This window comes from Tachysurus vachellii, chromosome 10 (assembly GCF_030014155.1).
Source record: "Tachysurus vachellii isolate PV-2020 chromosome 10, HZAU_Pvac_v1, whole genome shotgun sequence".
Taxonomy (NCBI): Eukaryota; Metazoa; Chordata; class Actinopteri; order Siluriformes; family Bagridae; genus Tachysurus; species Tachysurus vachellii.
The window spans coordinates 21618744-21640521 of NC_083469.1; the positions used below are offsets into that span (position 1 = coordinate 21618744).

The window sequence follows — 21778 nt, forward strand, 5'->3', positions numbered from 1 at the left end:
ACCCTCAAAACTGCATGCCTTCCAGCACGTCTGCGCTGCATAAGTGACCTATCTGATCTACACTGTTTGCTTTCCAGCATTATTTTCACAAAGGCTTGTTTCATTTTACTGAAACAAACTAATGTCTTGGTGTTAATAGACTATGAGGTTGGTGTCAATGTTGGATCAGCAGTAATTGCAGTTGCATTTTTTTTTGTATTCTGGCTGTCCATGTTAATGTAATTAGTGTCATTATACAGATGCTGCTCTACAAATACTGATTACACAATTAGAACACTGTTTATCTATAATGCATCCATCATCAGTAATTATTTTATTACTGTGGATGTGGCACAATATAACCTGGATGTGTCACTAGTGTTTTGCAGAGCACCATGCACAGACTGATACCTAGGTGCAACTTAACATAATGATATGGTATTCCAGTAATAATGTTCCACTTTCATGATGGATGCCAGCAACTGGCTAAGTGTCACTTTGATTTACAGGAGGAAAGGGAGTATGATATTCATTCCACCCAGAGAGTATGGCCAGTATTTCTCTTATGGACTCTCAGACATGGATGGCTGTGGCATTCTCGTCATTCAATGCCTTACTGTTGCACTCTGGAGCAGAAAAATGTTATGGTTTTTGAAAAAACTTACAAAGACTCATTGAGAACATGCATGGAAATTTAAGCAATCTGAGCTGAGGTCCAACCGAGATACCTGATACTACCCACTGTGCCACCTTGACACCCTCAGAACATTGTTGTAAATTATTCATCGTCATTTTGTCAGATTTTTACAGTGTTCAAGTTTCACTTAAAAACACGTGGTAAATATGTTACTAAGAATCCAACTGGTTTGTCAGAGACTGGTTTTTCAATGAAGTCCTGTATAAAGTTGTTGTTAGATATCTAATTATACACAGATAACTGAATTTTGAATAGTAGTTTTGGGCTGCTTGCTCTAGCAAATACTCTATGTAACAATGTTATTGTTGATCCTAGGCATTAAGTATTATTATGTAATTGTATATACCACAAAAAAATAGAAAATGACTATTATTTTTATTTTAGTTTTACTATAGATTACTTTGCGTTTGTGCCCAGGGCACTGTCTGTTTTCACTCATTTCAAAATAAGTTTCTGTTTTCATGAGGATTATAACAGCGTCAACACATTGCTGGATGCCTTGAAGTATGATGAACTGTGCATGATGTATGGAGGCATTTGTGCTGGTTCTCCCAGATGGTTTTACCAAGTTTCCCTGCTATCTTTGTCTTTGTCTTTTCAGAGAGAACAAGTCATACCACCAAGTGATGGAATGGCTACATCATACTGAGTATAGTGTGGGAAGGAACATTGTCAAGCGGTGCACCCTGGAAGGTAATGATGCCACCACTGCACATCACATTGATCTTTAAGGAACAATTTGTCACAGATTTACATAAAGAGACTGCAGCTTTCCAGTACCTTCAAGACTACTTTCCTAAGTTATCTGAGGAAACAGAACACAAAAGCTCACTATGAAGGAGAAATCAAATTTGCTTTGTTGCAGTAATTTAGGACTTCCTGTGAATTCACAATGATGAAAACTATGTGGTGCTGAATCAAGTCCATATCCTTGATGCTTATATTTGTTAATTCAAGTAGAATATGGAAGCATATTAATAGAAACAAGCCAAGTGCTTTACCTAGGATATACTGGACATTGAACACTGCTACCAAGGACAATATAATTAGAACATGGAAAAAACTAATAATAAAATAAACCTCACTTCAATAAATCTTTTGTAGTATACTATAACTAGTATCACTGCATGGTAATTTTAATTGATATGATGCAGTATATGCTATAAGCAATTATGGGCAAAAACTTTGTTAAATAGTATTATCAAAGAGTCACTTATACAATTTGAATTATTTTACAATAGAGAGGCCCAGGAATATGTATAAATTCACAAAGTGAAAAAAGTGCTCACATCTTGCAAAGTTTCTGTTTCTGGTTTAGATAGCCTTGATCTTAAGGATACATTTAGTAAGTGGAACACAGCCCCTAAACACTTCTCTATGTGTTTGTTCTACATTTTGTTTCAGATTATAAGTTCTGTGTGTTTTGCTGTTGTTGTTGTGAGTAAGGCGGTTCTCTCTGCTCATGACTTTTGGCTTTTCTGCATGGTTGGAAACTGAGTCAAAGCTGTCAGGTGCTGTAGTTTAATGGCGGTTTATGTGATGCACCATGTGGTTTTGCTCTTTGTCTTTATGTTGTTTTAAATTAAAATCTAAACTGTGAATGAGAATGTGCCACAGTTTAGAACTCAGCAGCCAACATGATTGTCTTTTCATGAGACTGAGCAAGTATTCAGACAAAACTCAGGCACAAAAGTCTAAAAATATACAAAATATTTGGTTGCATATTAATGTAAATGGATTTACTGGTTGGTTGATTGTTTAATTTGATTTTATAGTTAGTATGAAGAATGAAATACTAAAACACAGGTAATCAGACCTGACTGAAAAAGTAAGCCTTTTCTCATTAGTGTATGAAACAGCCAACAGATGACTTATTTCTCCTGCTGGCACCGCAGCCATATTGCTGATTTTATCAAGCCTACTTCTGTTGTTCAGTTGGGGTCTTTTTTACTTACCCAGAAGCCTTAAGCTCATTTTAAACTGATTAGATCAGCTCCAAGGAGGAAATTAGCCATTTTCCCAAGAGGAAATTAAAAGACCAGCCACCAGGACTGAGGATTGAGTCCTTAAGGAATCAAAGCCCAATGCTACTTTTCACACCAAAACAAAAGTAGTTCTTATCACACCATTCATCTGTATATAACAAATTTTTCTTGTTATTATAATGCCTTATAAGACCTTTTTTATACAAAAAAGTTGTTTAATTCAGATATTTGGCTGGCCCAAGCTGGATATAAATAAAGATTCAGCACATTAACTGGTCATTTCAGTCCAACGTTTTTATACTATACCTGTAAATTACAGCATGATTCATTCATTCATTCATTCATTCATTTTCTACCGCTTATCCGAACTACCTCGGGTCACGGGGAGCCTGTGCCTATCTCAGGCGTCATCGGGCATCAAGGCAGGATACACCCTGGACGGAGTGCCAACCCATCGCAGGGCACACACACACACACTCTCATTCACTCTCACAATCACACACTACGGACTGTTTTCCAGAGATGCCAATCAAGGTACCATGCATGTCTTTGGACCGGGGGAGGAAACCGGAGTACCCGGAGGAAACCCCCGAGGCACGGGGAGAACATGCAAACTCCACACACACAAGGTGGAGGCGGGAATCGAACCCCGACCCTGGAGGTGTGAGGCGAACGTGCTAACCACTAAGCCACCGTGCCCCCCCAGCATGATTCAATTCAATTTAATTTAATTTGCATTTTTTTGTACTGTGATTTTAGCAATGGACATTGTCTCAAAGCAGCGTTATAAAACATAAGAAATACATACAAAAAGTTTACATTATACAAAGTTTAATATTATACAAAAGTTCAAGATTAATATTAGACTGCAACTGTGGCAAGGAAATACTCCATTAGTTGGAAGAGAAAGGAATCTTGAATGGAATCAGACTAAAAGAGAACCCATCCTCATTTGGGTGACACTGGAGGGTGTGATTTAGAAATTCTTATAAACACCAGAGAATGTTATTGTGAAGAATGTCCTTTCTACATGTCATATAAAGTTGTAGGAAGTTGCTGTCTTCAAAGACTACATGTAGTTACATGTTAGAATACAACTGGAGCTGGTACATCTCTAGATCCTTTAGCAGGGCTCTCAGGTTTTGAAGACAGGCAAGAGTGACATCTATATTTTCTGATTGGCTATTGTGCAGCCTCTTTTTTTTGATTGGCTGATAAGTGTCAGGCTCGACTAAGAGCTCCAGGGGAGACGCGCTTGATTCCTGCCCGGTTCCATAGAGACAGCGGTGCGGACAGATACATTTTGGGCGCTGCAGCTTATTAAATATATGATAAATAGTCAAAAAGTTTTTCTGCGTGAGAAATACAATGTGTGGCGGGAGAGTGTGAGAAAAGACCCAAATGAGTGACTCAATGCGTGACACTTGAGAGCCCTGCTTCAGGATCCTCACGAGGTTGACCTCTTCTCACTAAAGGTCTGAAATCTTCATGAAGCGGAACACAAACTAAGCTCACCCAATCTCTGAATGCCTGCTGTTCATAATATTAACCAGCACTAGATGATAATGTGAAATTGATCAGAACTACAGGAGCACATGATTATGGGATGTATTATGTGTATGACTGGATAAAGAGATACGTATTAAATCTACATAGAAACTGGGAAAGTGTGTCTGAGCACCAAAGTCTGTCAGGAAGACTATTTCAAAGTTTGGGAGCTAAATATGAAAACACCCTACAACCTTTACTAGACTTTCATATTCTGGGAACTACCTGTTGAACTATTGTTGTAGTAGTTTTGTGATCTCAGAGACCGTGAAGGATTGTAACATGTTAAAAGACTAGTTAGGTACATGGGAGCTAAACCATTTAGAGAATTGTACATAAGTACAGGGTAGCAGCAGTTTGTAATTAATTCTAAACTAAACAAGTAGCCAGTGTAGAGATGATAAAATTGGGGTTATATGATCATATTTTCTTGTCCTGGTAAGAACTGTGGCAGCTGCATTTTGGACTAACTGTAGCCTATTTATTGAAGTTGTAATTATTTTATTTTATTTATTTCATTTATTTTGTTTTGTTTTTTTAATAACATAAGTGTTTGTGAAATTGCGTTTTCTCAGCATGACCAGCCTGGTGTTTTTTTTTGTATTCCTGTTATTTTCAAAACGCCGACATAAATTCCTAACAGAAAGATTTTTGCTGGCTTTGTCCCAAATTGCTTCTTTCTCCCTACATTAATTCACTACTTGTCACATGGATGTCATATTGGATTGTACACTGCACGCGGCGCACTTCATGTCCAATAGGAAACCTCTCCGGATTGAGCCTAGCTCTTTGATTGGTCAGTTTCGGTGGGTGTCCTTTCCGCATTCCGCTGTGTTTGTAAACCGAGTGCCAATAATTCTGCAGTGAAGTGCACAAGGGACAGAAATCTTCTGGGTTAAACTCGTCCCAAACTCTACGTCGATAAACCGAATATGCCGTACATTCTGGTCAGCACACAGATCCGGATGGTGTGTATATATTATATGGGATAAACTGATAAGCTTTATAACATGTGACTGTTGGACAGGTTTCCGTTTGCACGCAGGTTACAGCATTAAGCTTTATTATGGCATTAAGCTTTATTATGGCCTTAAGCTTTATTATAGCATTAGGCTTTATTATAACATTAGGCTTGAACATTCGTGTCGTTGTGCATCACCCTGTTTTGGTTAAAAAACAAATCCTACAATAGACAAACTTTACTTTTTATGCGTTCACAAGTAGCTTATGTATTCAGAGCATTTTGAGTATATGAGAGCATTTTGTTTATGAAACCTTCTATTCTTGTTTTGTTGTAGAAAATGTAAACAGTATGCAGCTCACTTCTGGCTAGTTAATAAACTGGACTATTCACTGTTATAATCTGACACCTTTTGGCAGACAAAACCTCTGGTTTCCCCTTTTAGAGGACGAATAGACTTTGCTCCATGAAGCAGATTACAGATTATGTATTATTATTATTATTATTATTATTATTATTTGTTGCCTACTATGTTCTTTCTCACTGTTATGAGGAAATGTCAACAAAGTGTAGAAACAAGGCATATGATAATACATCAGTAATATCTAAGTGTGAGTTTCTGAAACGTGTGTGTGTGTGTGTGTGTGTGTGTGTGTGTGTGTGTGTGTGTGTGTGTGTAAAACATCATGAAACAACCAGATAAAAAATAATTCTACACATACAGTCCCCTCTGGAAGTATTAGAACGACAAAGGCTATTTGTTTTTTGTTTTTTCTATACACTGAAAACATTTAGGTTTGAGATTAGAACATGAATATGTGATGGCAGAACAGCTTTTTAGCTTTAATTTCCTGTTAGAGGGAAGTTTCATGTTCCAGAGGCAGCCATGCAAGCCATGACATATCCACTGTTCTTGATCGACAAGCTTGTATGTTTTGGATCATGGGCAATTTTTTTGGACTTTCCATCATTTTGCTAGAGCTTCATCAAGGATTCTGAATGCGTGTGGCTCATCTCTGTATTTCTTTTTGATGTGGTATGCCTTTTATATTCCTGCTTTTAAAGTCTTCTTTGAATGGTGGATCCTGATGCCTTCACTCTGCTCTGTGTAGCTTGTTGGTGAATGCTGTTTTTCCTGGCTCACCTGTCTCACCTGTCTGGATGTTAGTACACCAGCGGCTTCTTTCTTTATCAGTTCTTCCAAATGGTTCTCCTGGCTCTGCCCAGTGCTTATGCAATATCCCTGATTGATTTTTCCCTCTTTTTCCAGCTTCAAAATGGCTTGCTCTCTTGGTTCATCCCTTAATTTTGGTTCATCCTTTTTAACAACAAATGTAGACTTCACAGGTAAAACCCAAGAGGAAAAGATTAGACATTCAGAGCTACTAACTACTTAGATTTTCAACCTACCAAAGCATAATTGGAAAACATGAATTAACTGTCAATTTATTGATCACCTGAATAATGGTGGGGGTTCAAACAAAATGTGCCATCTTAGTTGCTTAACACAGCTAGATGTATAAATCAGTAAATGAAAGCTGAAATTCTGATCTCATGTTTATATTTGTCTAATTTTTCTCTGTTTTTGTACCTTTTACTCTCTACGTTTTACTTTGAGAAGATCAATGGTCCTATTTAACGGTCCTTAAATTCTTAATTTATTTTTTTAAAGCTTTGTACCTATAGAATGTAAAATGTACCCAAAATAAAAGTAACGGTACAGTTAGTTACCTTCATTTCTAAGAGCAAACTATTCTGGTCAGGGTCATTGCAAGACACAATACACTTGCACATTGGGGCATGTTTTGTGATGTGGGGATGACAAAGATGCAACAACACTACCTACTGTACCAAAATGCAGCGTTGCCTACCTGCTCAGTTACTCATCATCAGCCTTATTCCTTATTTACAACCTTAGCCAAATTCTGTCAGAGGTAAAAAGCACATTCTTCCCAGGATAAGCTTATGGTCTACTGCAGCTGTGACCATGATAAAGTGGTTACTAAAGATAAGAAGAATAAACTCATCTAATTTAGTCAGTTTCATTTTGATTGTGTTGTTGATGTTAATGTACTTCCCACCAAACTGCAGTTGAAATAGTGACCGTAGATAAACTGTGTGTGCTTCCAGGAGTCCGGGCCCACCAGGGTTGGTGATGAGTATTCAGATCCTGCCCTCATGATCTATTTGGGAGCAAGGAGAACTACCATGCTGGGCAACAACTTGTAAGTGTTCAGCAGTACTATACCTAGCACAGGAGTGCCATACACAGATCATGAAGGTCCTGTGTAATTATTTAATGAGTTTAATGTGTTAAATTTTAGATTAGATTAGAATCAACTTTATTGTCATTACACATGTACAAGTACAAGGCAATGAAATGCAGTTTGGATATGGATATATAGGTATGGATATACAAGATATACAGGTTGGGTGCTATAGACATAAAAAATACACAGTTTTATTTATTATATAGACAAATATACAGGTGCTATTGACATAATATACAGGGGTGGGTGGTCACTGGGAGGCAGAGATCAGTAAGGTGACAGCTAAGCTGTTCCTCACTCGACTCGCTTTTGTCTGGAGGCTCCTGAAGTGCCTTCCGGAGGGAAGGGGAACAAACAATCAGGGTGAGAGGAAACTTCAAGAATGCTGCGAGCTCGATACAGACAGCATCATTTCCTTTGGACGTCCTCAATAGCTTGAAGTAGAGTTCCTGTGATGCGCTGGGCGGTTTTCACCAGCTGTTGCAGTGCCTTGCAGTCTGCGGCTGTGCAGTTCGCATACCATGCCCATTCTGTAGGATGCTCTCAATCACACAGCGATAAAAGTTCACTAGGATGGCTGAAGACAGATAATGTTTCTTCAGTGTCCTCACAAGAACAGGTGCTGGTGAGCTTTCTTGACCAGGCTGGAGGTGTTGCTGGACAGGTCCTCTGATATGTGGATTCCCAGGAACTTGAAGCTGGAGACACATTCAACAAGATCATTGACGTGAATGTGGGCGAGCTCCTTTGTTTTGCAGGTGTTAAGGAGCAAGTTGTTGTCGGCACACCGCGTAGCCAGATGCTGTACCTCTTCCCTGTAGGCTGTCTCATCATTGTTTATGATGAGGGCAATCACTGTGGTGTTGTCAGCAAATTTGATTATGGGATTAGATCCATGCACAGGCCTGGAGTCATGTGTGAAGAGGGAATAGAGGAATAGGTTCAGCATACTGCCCTGTGGTACACCTGTGTTTTACGGGTGATGGTGGCAGAATGGATGTGGACTGACCTGACATTCTGGGGTCTATTGATCAGAATGTCAATAATTCAATGACAGAGGGAGGTGTTGATGCCTAGATCCTCAAGTTTGGTGATTAACCTGGAAAGGATGACGGTATGACATGCTGTGCATATTTGTTGTTATTGTCCAGGTGAATGAACACAGAGTGCAGCGCTGAGGAAACCACATCTTCTGTGCTCTTATTGCTCCGATAGGCAAACTGATTATTAGGCTTATATACAACCTTCTTACTAGCCAAAAATTAGCTAAGCACATTGCTAAGTTGTACATTGAGAAAAACATACAGATGCTTAACTTGCTTTTTTGTCTTGCCTAGATAATAAACCCGCATGAACTGTGCAAAAATTGTAATGCAGCAAACTGGCTAAAGCTTGACATTATTTCTGCCAAATTTTGAAATATGAAGTAAACATGGTGTCGACATGTAGACAAACTATGTTGGTCAAAAGCATATAATCTTCATATGGTGAGAGGAATAATACAGTGTCTTTCCCAGCATTACTGGTTTGGGCTGTTGCACCACAGTAGCCCACAGACAGAGAAACAAACGAATTATCCGTATTTAATTTTACCAGTGGGATGTAGGTCTATGTAAATAAAAAGAATAAAGTTGATGTAAGAGTTATGAAATAATATTGTGCCTTTCAGTTGCAAGCAACATAAAAGAAAAGCAGAGTTTGGAAAAACAAAATAATTTATAATAATTATCACTAACACTAGGAACAGCTGTTTCATATGGAAACCAAAAATATTCATAATCTCTGAAATATAGTTCCATACTATAATTTATTCACTCACTCATTCATCTTCTACCGCTTATCTGAACTACCTCGGGTCACGGGGAGCCTGTGCCTATCTCAGGCGTCATTGGGCATCAAGGCAGGATACACCCTGGACGGAGTGCCAACCCATCGCAGGGCACACACACACACACACACTCTCATTCACTCACGCAGTCACACACTACGGACAATTTTCCAGAGATGCCAATCAACCTACCATGCATGTCTTTGGACCGGGGGAGGAAACCGGAGTACCCGGAGGAAACCCCCGAGGTACGGGGAGAACATGCAAACTCCACACACACAAGGCGGAGGCGGGAATCGAACCCCCAACCCTGGAGGTGTGAGGCGAACATGCTAACCACTAAGCCACTGTGCCCCGTGCCATTAAAAGAAAATAAACAATGAATTGATTTTATGCAGCCATTTCTTAAGACTACCTCAGTTTACAAATAATCCACAGTTTAAAATCCTTTATACAGTAAATCATTTATGGTGTTTCTATGTTTATGTTTCTATTCTGAAAATATAAACTCAAAATCTTTCTTTTGTAATGTACGTGAAAAGCAAAAAACCCAAAATCATTTTACAATTCAATGATCTCTGTTTTTTTTGTGAAATAATTATTACTTTTGCCAGAATTGCATGAGAACTGGACTTGCTTAATAATGTGGAACAACCTCTTTAAGTAGGTTTCCCTTTAATTAAAATCATCTGGCAAACTAATGAACAGGTTTGAGATGGATATCTGTAATAGAAAAAGACCTAAACCTAAATGTTTATACAGAAATCTTTCTGATTCATCAGTAACGAGAATCGCCTAGTGTCACATGAGCAGCAACAGCTGTCATGTGAAGGAAAGTTCAGGACATGTACATTTCTTACATTGCAGGATGCATCAACTAAATCTGTACAGGCTGTCTCGAGATGCATTTTCTTTTATTTAGATTGCATTTTTCTGTAGATCTCCGAAGAGAACAGCTGTGCAGGAAAAGATGACTGGAAGAGATATGCCCACAATGCTCATCCAAAACCTGATGGAATTTTTGCAGCTGTGCTGTTAACACACTGTATGAAAACTAGGACATTCTGATACAATGCTTCAAAATACCGTATGCACACTGGTCGACGCTTTATTGTGTATTTGTCCTGAGTTTTGTATTTTCTGTTTGCACTGTCATTTGTCTTGCACTATTTACTCTAGGTTGCATACAATGCACTTTATGTGGCTAGGACAACTTATTTTAAGTCCTTAGTTCTGTGTTGTTTTATGTAGAATCAAGGTCCTGGAGAAATGTTGTTTCATTTCATTCTACGTACTGTGTCAACTACATATGGTCGAAATGACAATAAAATCTTCTTGTCTAGACTTGAAAATTATTCAGCCACGTGTGACTCCGCTATGGTCGGCTAAGGGTAGCCACCGGTTTCTGTTGCGCGCTGGTGTATAATGAATTCTAGATTAATTTCACAGAATTTTGCATGTAAAATCTTGTCCATCGATCCGGTGGAAGCACACAGAGGCACAGCAGGCACTTGGAGTTTCATTCACAAAGGTTTGTTCTGTTCTATCCATTTGTGCTTATCGTATGAGAGATGATGACGCCGGAGGAAGTCTGTGCCACTGTCATAGTCAATGCAAGGCTGTTTTTGAGAAAGGCAGTGAGTTGTCTACAATAACCTATAGTTTGTCAAGTCAAGAAGCTTTTATTGTCATTTCAACCATATATAGCTGTTGCAGTACACAGTGAAATGAGACCACGTTTCCCCAGGACCATGGTGCCACATAAAACAAAGACAGAGCTAAGGACTTACTAAATAGTTCTAGCTACATAAAGTGCATCTGTGCAACCTGGTGCAAACAGTGCAGGACAAAAGACATAAAAGGCAGTGCAGGACAAAGACAGTGCAAACAAAAAATACAAGACAATACACAAAAGACAATAAAAACAAAAACAGCACCGACCAGTGTAAATACTGTATGTTCAAACAATTTTGCATGTGCAGAAATACTGAAATGAACGCAGTATTATAGCAACAGTTACATGAGATATTGTAAAGTATTGTGCAAAACAGCAATTAACTGTAATGTGAGGCAGAATGTGCAAAGAGCAAAAAACAGTGTGCAAAACAGCATGTAAGCAGTTTGATGAATATATATTGGAAGTGTGTGTATTTTGTGTAGGTCTGTGCAGTCCATACAGTTGATGCGCGTGTGTGTGTTGTGCTCAGTACAGTTCAGTTATTAAGGAGACTGATGGCTTGTGGAAAGAAACTGTTACACAGTCTGGTCACGAGGGACCGAATGCTTCGGTACTTTTTTCCAGAAGGCAGGAGGGTGAAGAGTGTGTGTGAGGGGTGTGTGGTGTCATCCACAATGCTGTTGGCTTTGCGGATGCAGCGTGTGGTGTAAGTGTTCATGATTGAGGGAAGAGAGACTCCAGTGATCTTCTCAGCTGTCCTCACTATCCGCTGCAGGGTTTTGCGATCCGAGATGGTACAGTCCCCAAACCAGACAGTGATGCAGCTGCTCAGAATGCTCTCAATGGTCCCTCTGTAAAAAGTAGTCAGGATGGGGGGAGGAAGATGTGCCTTTCTTTGTAAGAAGTAGAGACGCTGCTGGGCTTTCTTGGTGATGGAGCTGGTGTTGAGTGACCGGGTGAAGTTCTCTTGACGATCTCTACATCTGTCGATGTTCAGCAGAGAGTGGTAGCTCTGTGCTCTCCTGAAGTCAACAACCATCTCTTTAGTTTTATCAACATTCAGAGAAAGGTTGTTGGCTCTACACCAGGCAGTTAGCTGTTGCACCTCCTCTCTGAATGCTGACTTGTCGTTCTTGCTGATGAGACCCACCACGGTCGTGTCATCGATGAACTTGATAATATGGTTTGATCTGTGCATTGCTGCACAATCGTGAGTCAGCAAAGTGAATAGCAGTGGGCTGAGCACGCAGCCCTCAGGGGCTCCAGTGCTCAGTGTGGTGGTGCTGGATATGATGTTCCCGATCTGGACTGACTGATCTCTCCCAGTCTGGAAGTACAGGATCCAGTTGCAGAGGGAGGTGTTCAGTCCCAGCGGGCTCAGCTTCCCAATCAGGTGCTGAGGGATGATTGTATTGAATGCTTAACTGACGTCTATGAACAGCATTTGTATGTACGTGTCTTTATTATCCAGGTGGGTGAGAGCTAAATGAAGGGCCACAATGGCATCGTCCTTGTAGCAGTTTGGACGATAGGCAAACTGTAGGGGGTCCAGTAGGAGCAACAGTGCTGCTCAGGGAAATGTTGAAGATGTCAGTGAAGACATCCGCTAGCTGTTCTATGCATTCCCTGAGCACCCTGCGATTGTTGTCTTGTCCAGCAGACATCCGTGGGTTAACTCTGCATAGAGTTCTCCTCACATCAGCCATGGATAAGCAGAGTACCTGATCGTTGGGGGGACAGATGGTCTTCCTTGCCGCTACATTATTCTGCACCACAAATCGAGCGTACAAGTCATTCAGCGCATCTAGGAGGAATTCATCACTATTGCATGCAGGTGAAGCTGTCTTGTAGTTCGTGATCGCCTGTATGCTCTGCCACATGCGCCGGGTGTCTCCACTGTCCTGGAAGTGGCTGTGGATTGTCTGGGCATGTGCGCACTTTCTTCTCTGATGGCTCGGGACAGTTTGGCCCTTGCTGTTCTTAGGACCTTCCTGTCCCCTGTTCTGAAGGCTAGGTCTCTAGTTTTCAGCAGCGCATTCACTTTAGCAGTCATCCATGGCTTCAGGTTGGAGAGTGTGGTGAAGGTCTTGGAGACGGTCACATCATCAATGCACTTGCCAATGTAGCTGATCACTGAGGCCATGTATTCCTCCAAGTTGACGGAGTCACCATTGGTTTCAGCCTCCCTGAAGATGTTCCAGTCAGTGCACTCAAAGCAGTCCTGAAGAGCAGAGGTGGCTCCTGCTAGCCAGGTTTTCACCTGCTTCAGAACCGGTTTAGAGTCTGACGAGTGGTCTGTATGCTGGAATTAGCATAACAGAGATGTGGTCTGAGTAGCCTAGGTGGGGGCGAGGTTTGGGTCCTAATCTAACTGTAATATATTTGTTGACACTCCTTCAGGTATCTAGGGGTAAAGGTGAGTAACAGGGGAAAATACTGTAAGTTATGGTTTGAAGGGAACACAGACAACAGCAGTACATTTCCACATCTCTGTGGAACGTCTGTAATAAGAAATAAATCAGTGTCTCGTTAAAAATAAATGTAAATAAATTAGTAGTAATAGTAAGTACTATCTGAGCGAAATGCTAACTGGTGTATAGAATACTAGATCATGTGAACCACCCAGATATAGCCCGAGTGTTTGGATTGTGTAATTTTCAATTTCCTCCAGGATCAGTAAAGTACCTGTATGTCTGTCTGTCTATTTATTTATTTAAATCTATCATTGTTTGTTCACCTTTTGTGCCGGCATGAACGTGCTCATAGTAAGTACAGTAATATGCATATAGTGACTTACTTTTGTAATTAACAATAAAATTTACTGTAAAATTTAACTGTAATATCTCATGCACGTGTGCATATTTTATCTCAACATAGGACTCCTGAGTTCCACCTGTTTTCTATTTTTATTTGCTTTATCCTGTTTATATTTAATGTTAATGTTCTGTGTCTACCTCCAGCACAAAAAGAAATTCCTTGTATATGTGAGCATACTTGGCAAATAAAGAAAGCATATTCTGATTGTGATAGGCTAGCCAAAACAGAATTAGCATGAGATTAAAGTTAAATTAGATCTGCGGACTACAGCATATCAGTTAGAGCTGCAAGGATTAATCTGAATCGTTGATCATGTCAGATATCAAGTCATTTAATAAATTAAATTTTAAAAAATTATCTACTTTCTTTTAGTTTTTAATGTTTCTACCGATGACGCTGATATGGAGCCGTCAGACCGAATGCTACAGTAAAACGACCGACTAGAGAGAAGGATTCAAATCCACAAGTTTCTTTTCCTATTATTTAAAATAAAATCCTTCAAAAATCAAATAGTTAAGTTGGCTATTTGTATTTTGAAGAGGTTTATAGCCCTAGCAGGAAATATTAAAGTAATCATCTTGGTACTCTGTCTTGTCAATCACAGGTTCATTATTTCCAAAGAGGACTGAGTTAATAATAAGATCCAGACAGCTGTGTCTCTACCACGTATCATATATTCCTGGTCAGGAGCTGCACTGAAAAGCAATACAGTGGAGAGAGAGAATAAAGTTGTGCTAATGCAAATGTTCTAAAGGTTAAACTGAATATTGAATATTGTGTGATTTTTTTTTTATTCAGAAAATGTACAAAGGGTGATTTTGAGTGAAAATCTTGATTTTAGGTAGATAACAATATTAGAATTCTTAGTTAAAAGGTAACTAAGCTAAGCTTTATTTGTGAATTTGTTTTGCCAATAATTTGCATAGCATTCAAAATGAACTACAGCAGCTAATTTTACAACTGGTTGTTCTGTCAGAGTCAGAGCATGTGGCATTAAATTTCACGACTGCTAGAGAAGCTCAATAGAATAAATATGAATATGTTTGTGTCTTGCAGTTCGGAATACTATGTGGAAGAACCACCACGATTAGTCTTGGATAAGCTCGAGAAGCTCGGCTACAGAGTGGTGACCATGACTGGAGTCGGACAGACTCTGGTGTGGTGCCTTCACAAAGAGTCTAACGAGCTTGCTCAACAACCTACAGTGTCATGATATAAAGTATGTGTTTTTTTTTTTAAAAAAAAAAAAAGATTACACACGAAACAAGGTTATCTGTCATAAACTGATTTGAGCAGTGTTGGCTGGAGTCTAGTGTTGAAAGTACAATGGCTTTTTATTGTGTAAATGTTTTGGAATTAATACTGCAAATGGAGAATTTCTCTGTAAAGCTAAGGCAATCAAATCGTTTTGTCCTGCCCTAATTCCAGTGTCATTTGGGGGACTTGTAATTTTTTAATTATCAATGTAGTGTATTAATGTATTAAAGGAGAATTCTTGGGACACAATTCTTTCTTGTCTCTCACAGATTCATTATTTTTCATTCTGAAAAATATCTAATTAAAACTCCAAATGGAGAATTTCCTTTTCGTTTGAAAAGCCAAGCCAATCCGACCTGACATTATATAATCAAAACAGAAACAGTACAAGGCACGACTGTTCAATAGTGACTGCTGTTTATTCCTGTTTAGACATGTTTAAATGTATGTACTTCAAATAAACCATATGAAAGGCCAGTAATTACAATACATATTTATGTTTCTGTCATTAATTTTGGATGCTTCATTAAATATAATTCTACACATAGGTCAACCTAATTTCTCATCCAAACATCATGTCACTATTGAGTTTATTGCTTTATTCAGCTTCGTGCTATGCAGAGTTGTTTACGTATTTTGCCTGATTGTGTAAATCGCCACATTCACTGCACAGACTTCACTATTCCACCTCATTTAACACCTGATTTAACTCATCAGAATATCATCAAGGCTTTCTGGGCTGAATTTGGTTTGTTTGAAGATAAGAAATAAATAATAAATTGATTTCTAATATCTTTATTCTTGACAACAGTGATGTAAGTGTATTATGATACATGTTTGTTTTACCACAAAGAGATCTAAATAAAAATAAAAGGTTAAAAATAGTTTGCCTGGAGCATCAGGTTGTGGTACAAGAATGATGGAGTTATGTTTTTGAGATTGATGAATAGTTTTCTTGCCATCCATCTGGGACAGTGAGAATAATCTGAATAATTTTGTGTGTGTGTGTGTGTGAGAGAGAGAGAGACGGAGAGAGAGAGACACCCCACGTCAAGACACATCATTTCGTTCAGATGTATATGGCCTTAGGGCTGATAGAAGATGCCCAAATGACTTATGACATTGATTCATAATGACTCATAACTTTACATGTTACCTGGGGCAGCATGGTGATGTAGAAGGTAACACTGCTGCCTCACAGTTTGTATGAATGTTCTTCATGTGCTTATTTCCACCTTCTAAAAATAAGTCGGAACGTAAACTAGCTAAAATTCTGCTCTGTTGTTTTTTATTACTTTGTACATACTGTTTTAAACTGCCTACCTTTGTTTTAATAAACCTTTTGGTTAACCTGCAACTGTCTCTTTGTCAGTTTGTCAGGACATAATTAATGATTTTGTTGACTTTGGTTGGCAGAGTGTGGATTTTCAAAAACTTTCCAACCTCAAAAAAGCTAATAAATAGCTAAGATAGTAAGATCATCAGAGGCCTTCAAAAGCATTTTCTTTAACACTTGCATGTAAATTTGCAACCCAGCAGAGTCTCAGGAGGGCTTTGGAGCAGTGGTGGCTCTGGGTTGATTGTAGGATCAGGGTTCAAGCCCCAGCACTGCTAAGCTCCCACTGTTGGGCCCTTGAGCATGGCCCTTGACCCTTTCTGCTCCAGTGGAGCTGTATCATGGCTGACCCTACACTCTGACCCTAACATCCAAATTTGGGATATGTGAAGAAAGAATTTCACTGTGCTATAATGCATATGTCACAAAATAAAGGCTTTCTCTTCTTCATGCTATTCTCAGTCTGTAACCTAGTGCCAAATGCCATAAATGTGAATGCTTTCATTAATGTGTTGTGATATTGTGTATGATACGTGCAATGTTGTTGATTTTTTTTACTAGCAGCAAATGTCCCTTATCGATTATACTTACAAAACTCATGTCAGGATTATGTTGGATAAAGAATTTCCACAGACATGTCCAAAGAAGTAAATCTACAGGTTTGCTAAAAAAACATTTTGAACATTAGAATTGTCAATACAGATTTTTGACCTCAGTCTTACTGAAAGGTGATTTCAACCGAGATTTTTTTTAAATAACTCCAGTCAGCTGTATTTGTACAGTATAGCATCTTTCATGGTTAAGTCTTGATTTGATCTTGAGAGCATGTTTGTAAGGGTTTGTATACTTTTGCCTTTAATTACCTTGTCATTAGGGGGGGCACAGTGGCTTTGTGGTTAGCACGTTCGCCTCACACCTCCAGGGTTGGGGTTCAATTCCCGCCTCCGCCTTGTGTGTGTGGAGTTTGCATGTTCTCCCCGTGCCTTGGGGGTTTCCTCCGGGTACTCCGGTTTCCTCCCCCGATCCAAAGACATGCATGGTAGGTTGATTGGCATCTCTGGAAAATTGTCCGTAGTGTGTGAGTGCATGAGTGAATGAGAGTGTGTGTGTGTGTGTGTGCCCTGTGATGGGTTGGCACTCCGTCCAGGGTGTATCCTGCCTTGATGCCCGATGACGCCTGAGATAGGCACAGGCTCCCCGTGACCCGAGGTAGTTCGGATAAGCGGTAGAAGATGAATGAATGAATGAATACCTTGTCATTATTAAACCAGTTAATTGTCCACTGTATAAAGTACAGTGTATAAAGTTATTGTATAAAGATGTATAAAAATATAAAAAATATAAAGTGTATAAAGATGTGTGTGTTTATTTAGTATCATGATTTGGATGAAGATTATATTTTAAGAGCCAGGTGCCTTTTTTTTTTTTGGTATTATGATAAATGATTTACAGATGTTTCTTGTTATTTCACAAGAAAATTGATCAAATAACGGATTCAATTAAATTCGATTCAATCTTATTTGTTATAGCTTCAAATAATGGATGCTAAGATATTGCTTGGCCAGTGATTGCTTATTATTACTGACGTATGTGTTATAGCTCTGCAAGATGTCATACACTGCCTTATTTTCAAAATATTTTTCTGTAGTATGTGCCTTGTGTTTTGCATTATTGTCTTGTCAGGATTCATTTTTGGCCTCCTGTTTTTTTTTAAAGATAATTTAGAGGTACATTTAAATTTTTAAATTGCGTATTAAAATTACGTTTAAAATTTGTACTGAAATGGCCTCCTAAGTGGAAAGAAACCTACAGCTAATTGCCTAAGTAGAAACAATCAACTTAAAGTATTTTCACACCACATGCCAAGAGTAAACTAATGTGAGTATTTGTCTGCACTTGACTTGATTTATATTGGGATTTCCTTATTTCCAGACCTGGATAGCTAAAACTCATTAGCAAGTTACACTCTACTAAACATCAGCTAACCACCCTGCCCTTCATTAGCTCAGTCTTGTAAAGAAAAATGTGTTGTGCTTCTTTTGGTGCGTACTACATCCTGGAGCACAGTGTGTGGTTTAATTAGGAACTCATTCTTAGTTATCACTTTGCCAAATATTTATCCAGAGCTCTCTTCACTTGGCTCTAAATAAGCACCTCCACCGTGACTTGGCCTGCAATTTGTTCCTCTAACATCAAAACGGTTGGTAATTTTTCCCTAAGGAACGTGCTTGGAAGGTTTCCTTAGACTTCCAGGCTTCTTTCCTTCTAAGGAACTGATGGTTTGGCAGACAGATCTTGGAGGTGATAAAATGTGAGACGGGAGAATGCCGGAAGCAGAATTGAGGTGATTTCTGTGGAGATGGACATGTGGAGATAGTAGCAGCAGTCTCAAGAGTCTAAAAAGCAGCACGAGCAACACAAGCTCTTCTGGCTCATCGCTCCAGCAGGACGAGTGTGTGCGTGTGTGTGGATGGGCTGAGTGTAATTGGGTTTCCTGTGTTGTAATTTGAAAGCTACTTTCCAGGGATGTGATTGAGCCAAGCAAGTAAACAGAACCATGTGACTGAAATGTTGCATCGAACGACAAATATAGAGGGAAAGTGGTATGGCTCTGAGATGGGTATTACATAACAGGGAGAAGGATTTTGGAAAAGGTGTGACTCAAAGATGAATGACAGTGGTAAACAGGCCATGGAATCTTGGATAAAGGTCTAATAATACTGGTTAGTTTTGTTGTGTTGCTTGTAAAAAAAAAAAAAAAAAAGCAAGGGTTGGAACACAGCATAATGTCATAGATTCATTTATCTTTTTTAAAGGCTTTATCCTGGTTAGATTTGCAGTGGATCAGAAGCCTATCCAGAAACAGCATGCACGAGGCAGGGACACGCTCTGCATAGAACACCAGTCCATCACAGAGCATTTCCAGCACTTTGCAGACGCCCTTCTCTGGAGCGACTTACATTTTTATCTCATTTTATACAACTGAGCAACTGAGAGTTAAGGGCCTTGCTGAGGGGGCCAGCAGTTGTAGCTTGTTGGACCTGGGATTCAAAATTCCGATTGGTAGTCCAACCCCTTAACCACTAGGCTAAAACATCCCCACTATGTGTGCACAGGGCACCATGCACACAAATATGTATGATAGATATATGTTTTTCAGAGGTGGGAGGAAACAGGCAACTGTCTGGAGGAAATAGGAAGATAAAATAAAAAATCAGATGCACCTGCTGCACAAACATGGTGACCCGTGTCCATGACCACTACCCATTTAATAAAAATCTCGTGGTTTTAGTAAGTAGGAATTTTACTTGTAGCTCTTTTCAAGTTAGTGAAAGTGTTATATACGTATGCAGTCAAGCTAAGTAGTGCACAAGTGGTCTAGCAGTAGTCTTTCAGGGACATGCCCTCTAATGGGAATACAGGCCTGGTGACAGCCGGATAGTTAGATGACAGTTAGATCAACAGGGGTGGAAAAAACTAAAGAACTGTTGATTATGGAAAGGTATTCAATTCAATTCAATTCAATTTCAATGCAAGTTATTTTAACAATTGACTTTGTTTCAAAGCAGCTTTACAGAAGTATAGAAAGAGAATAAAAATGGGAAGGTTTGAAATTAAATTACTATTTATCTCTAACATCTATCCCTGTATAGATGAGTACTGAGTATGTAATGGTTAAGGTCTTAACCAATTTAAAGTAGAAATATGGAAGCAAGTATCTACTTATATCTACTAATATATTCAACAGGGAAAAGTAAATATGTTTCTCAAGCATTTTCCATCCCTGGAAAACAACCTTACACTACAGGATTTACCTGGAAATCTTCTTGAACTTCCTGTAGCCTGTGCACTTTTAACATCCAGAGACATAATGTCTCTAAGGAGACGTCTAGAAAGAAAAAGTTCAACCGAATCAAAATATGACTTGTTTTTACTGCAGGGTGTCTTATTTTCAGTCATCCTGGCTTACATACATCATACTGTATGCTTGCTGTCTGTCATCGCTCTTACTTTGGGCTCTTTTAGAAACTTTTAACTGCTATTGTTGCCCACTTTATACCCAATTCTCTAGTGTTGCAAACATGTGTGCTTATTAATGCCACATCGGGCTTTGTGTGACTAGTGCATGAGGAGCGGTTGTGGGTGTTTTATTGTTTCAATGTAATTCACTGATTATTGCCTTGTGTCTAAGATTTACATGTAAATACAAAACATTTATACGGCTTGTAACTCATTCACTTTCAGCAGGCAGAAGGTTCTCCACAAGAGAGAGCTCTTACTCAGGTGGCCTTTTTGTGCATTATTGTTGAATATGAGAAAAGTTTGCAGAACCTCCATAGCAGGATCCACTAAATACATCTGCACTCAAACTGAATGTAATTCTGCTGTCTTTGCGTTTTAAAGAAATATACTGGAACCACTTAGTCCATCTAGCTACTTATATAACAATATGTTAAGCCTAAGTTAAGGGTAGAAAAAAAAATAAATGTTCTTAAGTGAATGTATAGAAAATGTGTGAAGATACAACCAGAAATTCTAATTCAAGTTCAATTTATTTGTATAGAAATGTACTTTTAAATGTACTTAAATGTTATGTTTTCATGAGAAGATTTATTATTTACCGAAAAACATTTAGAAGATTTTTATTCAGAAGTAATCAATCTTTGTAGGTTTGCTTTTCATATACATGAATAACACTACATGTTTTTCTTATGAATTATGCAGAAGTAAAATACCCTATTAAAAAAAATTTAACATTAGCTAGAATTTGGCTTGGCTGCCTAGCTATATTTTGTTAGCTAATGGAATCCTTGCTAGCATCTAATCTGGCCTGGCATTAGCAAAGCGTACAGTAGAATTTAGTTAAATATAGACTGCTATTGTTGGCAAACTAACAAAACAAAGCTCAACATGCTTTTTCAAATTAGATGGAGATGATTTAAGATTTCTATGGAGGCAAAGGTGATGGGCCTGATTTATAGGAGTCTTATGCTACTTATTTCTTACTTAAACAAGGATGATGAACAGGCAAGATTACTGATAGCTTTACCTACAATGATCCTGAATAGATGCTAAACTGAGTCCATTTGATTGATTGTACTGTGTATAGTGATTGGATGAATATAATAAGAGAAGAAAGAATAAGTATTATTTATATATTATATAGGATTTAAGTATTTAAGTAATAAGTCATTCCATTTCAGTACTACTCAAACAAAGTATACTATAATGTGCTGTATGAGCACAACAACAAAGAACAATATGGAAGTATTTTCCACTTCTGACCTAAATCAGATTTATTTATTTTTTTTGTCATCGAAATGACACCATTAATTTCCTGCACTCATATACGAATCCCTTATGACCACCTACTCATATAGCCATTTCATTATACTTATAATCTTCAGTAAAATCTGCATAA

The 21778-nt window shown here is 38.7% G+C and overlaps 1 protein-coding gene across 1 annotated transcript; it reads left to right on the top strand.

Moving 5' to 3' along the window:
• Window positions 1-5035: 5035 nt before the first annotated feature.
• Window positions 5036-14988, top strand: gchfr (GTP cyclohydrolase I feedback regulator). The gene is made up of 3 exons (XM_060880267.1): window positions 5036-5177; window positions 7301-7395; window positions 14820-14988. Exons 1-3 carry the CDS (start codon window positions 5142-5144, stop codon window positions 14974-14976), a joined length of 288 nt encoding a protein of 95 aa, XP_060736250.1. The 5' UTR covers window positions 5036-5141; the 3' UTR covers window positions 14977-14988.
• The last annotated feature ends 6790 nt before the right edge of the window (window positions 14989-21778 follow it).

Excerpts from the sequence above, each read along its gene's own strand:
- gchfr (XM_060880267.1), top strand. The coding sequence starts at position 5,142 with ATGCCGTACATTCTGGTCAGCACACAGATCCGGATG. Across the intron at positions 5,178-7,300 it reads TCAGCACACAGATCCGGATG|GAGTCCGGGCCCACCAGGGT; the intron begins GTGTGTATATAT and ends GTGTGCTTCCAG. Across the intron at positions 7,396-14,819 it reads ACCATGCTGGGCAACAACTT|TTCGGAATACTATGTGGAAG; the intron begins GTAAGTGTTCAG and ends TGTGTCTTGCAG.